The sequence below is a fragment of the Meriones unguiculatus genome, chromosome 17, assembly GCF_030254825.1.
Source record: "Meriones unguiculatus strain TT.TT164.6M chromosome 17, Bangor_MerUng_6.1, whole genome shotgun sequence".
Classification (NCBI taxonomy): domain Eukaryota; kingdom Metazoa; phylum Chordata; class Mammalia; order Rodentia; family Muridae; genus Meriones; species Meriones unguiculatus.
In genome coordinates, this window is record NC_083364.1 from 22,767,167 (window position 1) to 22,777,311 (window position 10,145).

Sequence of the window (10,145 nt, forward strand, 5' to 3'; positions counted from 1 at the left end):
TGGTAGGGATATGCCAGTCATTGGCTGGTTCCTCATTAGTGTCCTTGGGGACTGAAGCCTGGCCTGGAAGATGGATTGAATTAGCAGCAGGACCACAAAGGCCTAGGGGTAAGAGGCTTGTAATTAGGCAGCAGGTATTTGTTGGCTACCAGCTTCTCGTCAGAGAGGGGACACTGATCGGCAGGTTAGATGGGCTTCAGCCAAGTGCCTTGGCACCACAGGCCCACAGAGCAGGACTCGCAGGGAGCTCCATGGAGGTGAGTACCAGAGTAGAATATGTTGCTGGACCCGGTGAGGCTCTGGAGCGCTTCAGGTAAGCAGCAGGACAAAAAAACTAAATTCCTAGGAGAGACTTTTAGCACACACACCTGTAATCCCAGCTCCCTGGGAGGCTGAGATAGGCATATCACAAGTTAAAGGCCAGCCTGGACAACGTTGTGGTCTGTCAGTCTCCAAAACAGAAATGAAAGAGCAGGGCGTGGTGGTGCATGCCTTTCATTGCAGCACTCTGAAGTCGGAGGCAGGTGGGTTTCTGCGAGATCTCTGAGGACAAGAGGATGACCTGACACAGCCAAAAGCCGTTTCCAACACCTCAGTTGCAGTGCATCAACTGTAAGGCCTCAGTTTCCCAGCTGCTCAGGGCCAGGCCTGAGGCACATCATCATGGGTCATATATCTGTCTACCATGTTAAATGACCTTGCCCACTGTCAACCTGGCCTGTCTGTTTTGCTCTATAGTCAAGATCAATAAAGGACAAGGCCTCAAGGGACCAGGACAGGGCAGTGGAGGCTGGTGACCACACCCTCAGGAGAACCAGGGTAGCCTGTGTTCTGTAGGACCTGCCACCTTCCTGTCCCCATTTGTGCTCTGGGGAGCGCCCAAGAAGAACAGTGTGAGAACAAGCTACCGCTGCGTGTGTCTGGACCCAGTGATGGGTAGAAGGTGAGCAGTGCTTGCGTGTGTGTGTGTGTGTGTGTGTGTGTGTGTGTGTGTGCATGTGTGTGTGTGTGCACGGTGTGTGTGAAATAAGTGAATGTAAGGGTACAGGTGGGGTGGGGCTCAGTAGTGATGGGCTGGCAGGAGTGAGGAATGGGCTCAGGGGAGGATGCCTTGACTGTCTGCAGTGTGGGGATGATACTGGTCCTCCACCCTCTGCTGGAGCTATTTCTGGTCTTCCATGCTGAGCTGTTCCGCCTTGTAACTGTGGTCTTTTCTGGACTGCCTCAGCAGTCCAGCCCCTCTCCAGCCTTCTGACCCCAGCCTTCCAGCCCTAGACAGCCAGGAGGGCCCATGCCCCAGTGCCTAGCCAACAGAGCAGCAGTCCTGGCTGCCCAGGCCACACAACAGTCATCCTTCATGAGCTGGCTAGACTCTCCTTGACAGCCCTCCAGGTGGTGCCCTGTCTCCCACCTCCCCTTCCTTTTAAACTGTCTCAGGACGGGGGCAGGACTTCAGTCCTCACTACCTCAGTTTCCCGATCTGTAAAGCAAGGCTGCTGATGATGGTGAGAGAATGGATTCCTCTGTGGCACCGACTTGAGGCCTTTATACCTCAACTAGTCTAACTGGTAGGCTCCCTCCAAAGTCCATGGGGTAAATATTTGTTCTTCGAGAGACACTTCGAACTCAAGGACACCCAGCTGGCAGAAGGATGAAAGTCAGTGCCCTGGGTCTGTGAGGATGTGAGCCTGCACTGTCTCTTGGCCTCATCAGGGTAGGACAAGAGGGCATTCCCATGGGATGTCAGGCTGGGCTAGGGTGATGGGTGGAGTGTATGCAGGGCCGCAGTGAGCTGGTCCTGCTAAAGAAGCTAAAGAAGGCAGCCTCCAGGGCTGCTGAGGCGAGCTGCTGACCTCAGCAGTGCCTGCCTGCTGGCTCAAGTGGCTGCTGGGCAAAGCCCCAGAAGCTTCCCCATCCTACCTACCCTTCCCTTTCTCCCCGTTCACGGCCCCCTCCCATTTCCTGGCTTTCTTCCCTCTGCCCAGGATTGCTTTCTGCCTTCTATTTCTCCCCCCACCACTCCTCTCTCCTTTTCTTCCATCTCTCTCCTTCCATTTCCCTACTGTCCTTCCGTCTCTCCCATCTCCTCCTTCCTCCCTCCCCACATTCCCTCCTCAATGAATGTGAATATGAGTTCTTGACTCAGAAGAGCTGTCGGTACCAGATGAGTGCATGTAGGCCAATGGTTCTATCCTACCTGATCTGGCTGCCCCGGGTAGAGAAGGACCCCGGGGTCTGTATCTAGTTATGGTCCTCCCTGGGGAATTTCAGAGCCGTGTGCACTAGGAAGCCAGCCCTTTCCACTGTACCCTCATGGCCCTGTGGCACCCTAGATGACCTGAGCTGAGCCAGAAGCCACTGGCTGTGACCCAGTTCCAACATCCAGTGAGTTCCTCGTGGGAAAGCCCCGGAAGAGACCCACACACGTCTGTAGGACTAGCTAGAGAAATACCACTTTATGCATAGCACGTAAGGCTGGCTCAGCTGGGTGTAGGGTCCTGGAGGGGCCTCTGCCTGGACTCCATGTAAGAGAGATGGACCTCCCAGGACCACTTTCCGCCCACGTGTACACACCAGGTGCCTTCTGAGAATGGGGACTCGAATGAGAGTGTCTGGTGGAGGCTACAGGGAGGCAAGAGGCCGCCCCCACGAGAATCTGTGGGCAGGTTTAGGAGTGAAAACCAAGTGGGTGTAGAGGGGTCCAGGCTCCACACTCAGGGCACTGCAGAAACCACAAAGATGAGCCTTCAGGAAGGCCTGCAAGGTGACAGAAAGAGAGAGATTGACCAGGGCAGCCCTTGGTGGGGTCAGGGAAACATCCTTACAACGCCTTGTCAGGTGTGTTTGGGTATTTCCCCAAACCCCTGCTGTGAACACAAGCGCTGCTGCAAAGTTGGGTTTGATTATCTCATAAAAAAAGATGCCCCCTCATGCTTGCTCAGCGCAGGGGTTGCTATGGAGACCAGCGGGCAGGCCCCAAGGGGGGCCAGGCTGGAGCCAATTACTGTGGCTACAGCGGAAGAGCCTACCCCAGCCCCTGTGCTGACAGGGTAGGTGAGAAGGGCCGCCTCTCTGAAGTTGATTTCCAACAGAAACACAGCTGTGTCCTTTTCCTTCAGCCTGGCAAGGCTGAGCAGCACGTAGCCACTCCTCTGGTTGCCCACCTCCCTGTTGTGGCTCAGCTCTGGACACCGGTGACCCCAGCTGAGCTACCGTGGGACAACTGGGGGCTATACCCTGTCTCAGTCTACCGTCGATGGGGTGGATAGCACGGAGAGATCAGAGGTGCCTTTGGTGTTTGTGAGGTTCAGTTGGCACATGTGTGTGATAGGCAGCCTGGTGTGACAGGGCTGATAATGTGGCCCACCTGTCACCCACGGCGGTAAAATCTCCAGAAAGCCGCTCACTTACACAGCCCCGGCTTCTGAGGTCAGGACCAGGAAATGCCGTGTACACGTATGGTGTCCTTTTGTGACAGCAGAATAAAGCATAACGGGGTACTGGCTGTCCCAGGAAGGACAGGCAAGAAGAGAATGTGAGGGGAAGTGAGCTGCTTAGAGTCTCAGGCCCCTGCGCTGTCCACACGTGGCCAGCCCAGGAGGGGGCATCGCTGGGCCTGGCTTGCCACCGTGGTTGCCAATGAATGACCCCAGGCCCAGCAAACCCAAGCTAGTAGAAGAAAACCACTGAGTGTGAAGAGAGGAGCCTCAGAGCCTGAAAGCTCTTCTTGGCTGGTCAGCTCACCTGGCCTGTGGGGATCTGGATTTAGAGCAACAGTCCACACTTGCAGAAGAGGACCCTTTGTGGTAAGGGGCCCAGTGAAAAGTACAAGTCCCAGAGGCCAAGGATGGGTAGGGAAAGCTAGCTCCTGGTCTGTCCCCTCCTCCCTGGGGCTGCAATTCCAAGCAGTTAGCCAGCCTCGGCCTCCTGTCTGCAGAATCCTGCTCTTAGCTAGCTGCCAACACAGGTGTTAGCTGTCAATGGAGGTGTTAGCTGATAAGCCATAACCCTCCCAGGGGGATTCACATTTTAATAGACTCACTCCTGAAAGAGCCTTCGGCATTGAAAAGGGATGGGGCTCTAGTGACAGGCCAAGAAGCTGTATCCTAGGGACGAGGCACTCCAGCACTAGCTGCAGGCTGCTGCTGCTTATGTAGGTCCTTGGCCACACCCAGGTATATCTGGCCCAGAGACCTAGGATGGGGCATAATGCCTTGGGGCCACTAAGAGAAGTAGGATGGCAACAGGGATGGGCAGGGAGGCTGGGAGGGGATGGATCAGAGAATGAGGCCAGGGGAGGAAGCTGCGAAGGTGTTCACAGCCAAGTCAGGAAGTGCTTAAAAGGGAGGCTGTGTGGAGGAGGAGCAGTCTGCCCTGGGGGCCTGCAAGAGGCTCCTGGAGTGGGATCCTGTGCCCTCCCTCCCTGCCTTCCGACACCCAGGCTCCTTTTCCCTCAGAGGTGTTAGTGAGAAGACCTACCTACCCCAGGCCTCAGGAGACCTCTACAGGCCAGGAAAGCCCTCCAGGGGCTGCAAATCCTCCATTCAAGCTGCCAGAGGTAGTCAAGAGCTGTAGGGGTCTGGGCAGGGCATGGATTGTGTATGTACCTCTGCCACAGCCTGGGCCAAGGGCCCTGGGAGACCTAGGGCTGCATCTCAGGCTCTCCTACGGTGTTCTTCCATCTTTACCTGTAGCCTGGTGGGCTGATCTGGGTAGGCTGAGGATAAAGCTAAGACTATTGGAGACAAACAGTAGCAGGTCCCAGGGGCTCTGGGTATGGTGCATGCAGCTACCCCAGAAGGCTTTCACATGTGTGCTTTTGGTGACCAACCGAGCTGACCCCTTCGGGTAAGCAACCGTGCAACAGTCATGCCAGCAGGTCTGAGGTAGGTGGGGGGTCCGGACGACATCACCAGTGTAGAATACGTGTCTCCAAGGACAACTGAAAGCCCAGTATTGTCTCTATGGTATGGAAGGCAGAGGTCCGCCATCCCCGTTGCCAGGGCTGGCAGCCTTTAGACTCTGCCCAGTCCCTGGAGGCCCAACCCAAGGAGAACTGGTTCCAGCATCAATTCCCACCTCTTAGGGCTCCTGTCTGATCACCTTTTCCTCTGCCCACAGGAAGCCGGCTGTTGGCATGGGTGTTATGGCTACAGGCCTGGAGGGTAGCAGCACCATGCCCTGGTGCTTGTGTGTGCTACAACGAGCCCAAGGTGACAACAAGCTGCCCCCAGCAGGGCCTGCAGGCTGTGCCCATTGGCATCCCAGCCTCTAGCCAGCGGATCTTCCTGCACGGCAACCGAATCTCTCATGTGCCAGCTGCCAGCTTCCACTCATGCCGAAATCTCACTATCCTGTGGCTGCACTCTAACGCGCTGGCCCGGATTGATGCCACTGCCTTCACCGGTCTGACCCTCCTGGAGCAGCTAGACCTCAGTGACAATGCACAGCTCCGTGTTGTGGACCCTACCACATTCCGTGGCCTGGGCCACCTGCACACACTGCACCTAGACCGATGCGGCCTGCAGGAGCTGGGTCCTGGCCTATTCCGTGGACTAGCAGCTCTGCAGTACCTCTACCTACAAGACAACAATCTGCAGGCACTCCCTGACAACACCTTCCGTGACCTAGGCAACCTCACTCACCTCTTTCTGCATGGCAACCGTATCCCCAGCGTGCCTGAACACGCTTTCCGTGGCCTGCATAGTCTTGACCGCCTCCTCTTACACCAGAACCATGTGGCTCGTGTGCACCCACACGCCTTCCGGGACCTTGGCCGCCTCATGACCCTCTACCTGTTTGCCAACAACCTCTCCATGCTTCCCTCAGAGGTCCTAGCGCCCCTGAGGTCTCTGCAGTACCTTCGACTCAATGACAACCCCTGGGTGTGTGACTGCCGGGCACGTCCACTCTGGGCCTGGCTGCAGAAGTTCCGAGGCTCCTCATCAGAGGTGCCCTGCAGCCTGCCCTCTCGCCTGGCAGGCCGAGATCTTAAGCGCCTGGCTGCCAGTGACCTCGAGGGTTGTGCTGTGGCTTCAGGGCCCTTCCGTCCCATCCAGACCAGTCAGCTCACTGATGAGGAGTTGCTGGGCATACCCAAGTGCTGCCAGCCGGACGCTGCAGACAAAGCCTCAGTGCTGGAACCTGGGAGGCCGGCTTCTGCTGGTAACGCCCTCAAGGGACGCGTGCCTCCTGGTGACACTCCACCGAGCAATGGCTCAGGCCCACGGCACATCAATGACTCTCCGTTTGGGACTTTGCCCAGCTCTGCAGAACCCCCACTGACTGCTCTGCGGCCTGGGGGTTCAGAGCCACCAGGACTGCCCACCACTGGTCCCCGCAGGAGGCCGGGTTGTTCCCGAAAGAATCGCACCCGCAGCCACTGCCGTCTGGGCCAGGCAGGAACTGGAAACATTGGAGCCGGGGACGCAGAGGGTTCAGGTGCCCTGCCGGCTCTGGCATGCAGCCTTGCTCCTCTGGGCCTTGCACTGGTACTTTGGACAGTGCTCGGGCCCTGCTGACCAGCCACCAGCCACCAGGTGTGTGTACATATGGGGTCTCCCTCCATGCCTCCAGCCAGAGTCAGGGACAGGCTCTGCGGGGCAGGCCAGGCCCTCCCTGACAGATGCCTCCCCGCCAGCCCACCCCCATCTCCACCCCATCATGTTTACAGGGTTCCGGGGGCGGCATTTGTTCCAGAACGCTGCCTCCCACCCGGATCGCGGTATATAGAGATATGAATTTTATTTTACTTGTGTAAAATATCGGATGACGTGGAATAAAGAGCTGTTTTCTTAAGCTGTGGCCTCTTGGGCTGCGGTACTGTGGGTGGTGAGAAACGAGGGTGGGTCCCAGCATAGCATCTCCTTCAGACACTGGCACAGAAGGCCTAAGAGGAGATAGAACTGCCTACCCTTGTTGGTGGGGCAGTTTGGGCTGAGCGGGGGTGGGGGAGCTCATGTATGGAAGTGAGGTGACATTCTCACCTCCTTCCAGCTGCAACAGGGAGCTTGCCCCGGAGCTGACATCAGCCAACTCTTCTGAGAGCTGAGCTGACTAAGTGCCTGGCCCTCTGCTTCTGAACAAGCTGGTTTTTGTGGGGGTATCTACTCTGGGATTGTCTAGCCCAGGAGGGGGCCGAGAGTCAGGTGCAAAGACCAGGCTTCTCTTGCTGGGGGATGAGGTGCCTCCGAAGGAGAGCTGAAGATCATGCAAGGGCTGTGTGCACCCTCCTGTAGCGGGCCCAGGTCACAGCCTTCACGCGTAGGTGCCTCATATACCCCACAGCCCTTGACGATCCATATGGCCGTGAGTACACGTGAGCGCATAACACACACATGGCAGAGCAGGAGCCACAAGACAACACGTGTGTACGCATGTGCTTAGAAACAGCACAGACAAGAAGATGCATGTGTGATTCCTGAAACCTGGGCTGGAAAGGACATGAAAGGGAAAGAGCCCCTTGGCCCAAAAACTGTGGGAGGAAGTAGTGGTGAGGGGAACAGGAAGGGGGGCGGCCTCCCCCACAGGGCAAGAGCTGGGAGAAAGGTGGGAGAAAGATGCAGGCACTTGGGGGAGCCAGATGGCCATGGGGGTGGCCACGTTTCTAGAAGCTCGGGGAGGAGGCCGGGGTGGAGGAATGCACTCAGCAGCCACCATCAGAGGAGGGAACCAGGGCAGAACTGGGGTGCGGAGGTCCTGTCTGGCCTTGCCCATCCTTACCAGGGACCTTTCCCAGGAACCCCCTGGGCCTGCTGGTGCTACCACACATAGCCACACGACTGCCCACATTTACACCTGAGGTTTGCCCCTCTGCACAGTGGGCTCTGACCTGAGCTCCAGGCCTGGGCATCACTGCATCATCCCAAAGCTGGGGGGTGGGGGTTTGTTGTGCTGCAATTGGAGCAGTGTCACAGGTTAGAGCACTGTTAGCCTAAGGTGTGCCCAGCCCTCCTGTCCCCTCCCCTCAGGAGACATCCTCCAACACCCTGTTCACGGTAGCTGAGGTGGCTCTGTGAGGAAGCCAGCCTAGGACAGCACTACCCCGGTGCCCTAGGGGGCTGCCAGCTTGCACCTGGTGGGCGGGGGTCTTCATCAACTTTTCCCCTCAAGAAGCTCCCATCTCTTTGAGAAGACCAAGCCAGCCTGCTGAGTCCAGGTGAGGGCCAGTGCTGGGAAATAAGGCTAGGTCAGAACCAAAAAGCTTCCATTGAGGAAATGTTTTGGGGGTCCTGAGCTGGCCATGTGCAGCAGATCTCGGCTCTTTCAGTGGCTTACAGGACAGAGCATCCGGTCTTAGTCCACATACCTTTAGGAACAGAGGGTTCACTACCTATGCCGAGCTTACTCTTCATCAACAGGCACTCTCGGGCCTCAGGCCATTTTCTGTTTCTGTTAGCTGGCCCACAGTGGGGATTAGAAGCCAACGCCTGGAGATGGCAAAGAAGCCTGCTGGGGGAGGGGGAGGGGGAGGGGGGGCACATGCTGTATTGTAAGAGGGCTGGCAGCCTGCGATGCATAACTTGGGTCCTGTCTCTTGATGCTCTGCACACACGCATCCCCGGAGGGAGAAATCTGGGGGCATGTTATGGAGTGGGAACCATGGTCAGGCCAGGCTGCTGCCAAGGGTGGTGTGGAAGCTAAGGGTGAGGTAGGGGACAGGACACACAGGCATTGGTCGGAGGTGTGTGTGTGTGTGTGTGTGAAAAAAGCATGCTTTTTTTTTTTTTTTTTTGGCTTTGTCTCAAGGGGGAGTGGGTAGGGTCTAATTTCCTGGGATGGCTCTTCTGGCAATGGTGTGCACTGTGGGATCAGCACACAGGAAGAGACTACAGAATTGCCACTTTCTGGCCAGACCTGAGGGGTGGAGGATCCAGAAGGCAGGGGATGTGTTTCAAGTTGGACTTGACAGGATGGTTGGAGGCGGTGGGCAGGGCTCCCGGGCGTCTGCCCTAAGCAGCCGGCAAGGGGCTCCTGTCCCTGAGAAGGGGGTGCCAGGAGGAGCGGCTTGTTGAGGCCCAGGAGACATCTGGGCGGGGGTGTCGCGTGGGCTGTGCAGGCTGAGCTCGGGAGAGGGGCCCGGCTGGAGGACACATTTGAGAGTCGTGAGCATTTGGGTGATATTTACAGCCCAGGAATGGATGAGATCACCGGCCGGTGATGGGGAGGGACCTGGAAGGAGTGGGGGTTGGGCCAATGCCCCAGGACTCCACTCTAGCCCACACTAACCCCTCTTTATCTCTACCCACCTAGTTTTGGCTCATCTGGCTCCCTTAGGTTCTGGACATCAGTTGGGTCACTGGCCAGTGTCCAGCCTGGGTCTCTGGGACCCGGAGGCTTTTGCGCGAAGCTAATTAAAGCCATGCAAAGAACTGTGGAAAGCGTCAGCCCCTCCCCTAGGTGCCCACTGCTTGGTTACCATGCACACACCTGGCCCCCTTCCAAGGATCCTAGGCCGACCACAGGACTCCCTGTGATATAATCCTTCCCTGTTCACAGGCCTGGCCCAGTGTGCCAAGCCCTGCCAAGGCCACACCACTGAGCATAATTTCTGAAGACTGACGGCCGGAGCCTGGCTCACGGTGGCTATGGCTGCCCTGGGAAACAAGTCTGGAGCAAGCCCTTTAGGCACTGGGCTCAGAGCTAGCATTTCCTAAGGTCACTCAGGATCCTAGGAGGACAGTGAGACTCTTGCAGGTGCTCAGGGGACCAAGGTGTCCTACAAGCTATTTTGGGGCTGCACAGCTGGGTTTAGAGGACCGTCTGCCCCATGTGTCTTGCTGGTGGGGCTTTGTACCGTAATTGGCGGAATTATTATTATTTTTTTAATCTTTAAATTAGTTCTAAAATAATAGAAGCAGCAGAATGCACAATGGCTAATGTCCAGTGTGTGTCCAGTGAGACTGAGAATGTCTGCAGAGAAGTGAGAACTGGTCAGATCAGCTGGGCACAGAGGGTGCTCACAGCTCTAACAAGAGGGGTAGCCCCCCTCACAGTGGGAGACATGTGCCAGGCCTCTGCCTCCTCAGCATGCCATGGGGACCTTACATTCAAGGCCTCTTAGGGACGCTGCTGATGTCCCTTGCTTGAAGAGGCATGTCTGAACAGGGGTGGAGCTGAGGGCACATTTGTTTACATAACTGTCT

At 56.9% G+C, this 10,145-nt stretch overlaps 1 protein-coding gene across 1 annotated transcript in view; it reads left to right on the forward strand.

Moving 5' to 3' along the window:
* The window catches only part of Rtn4r (reticulon 4 receptor), a 25,098-nt gene extending 18,300 nt beyond the window's left edge, over positions 1–6,798 (forward strand). Inside the window, exon 2 of the mRNA XM_021626203.2 lies at positions 5,122–6,798. Coding sequence (XP_021481878.1) covers positions 5,122–6,521 — 1,400 coding nt within the window. The 3' untranslated portion in view covers positions 6,522–6,798. The remainder of the gene's footprint in view (positions 1–5,121) is intronic.
* Positions 6,799–10,145: the final 3,347 nt, after the last annotated feature.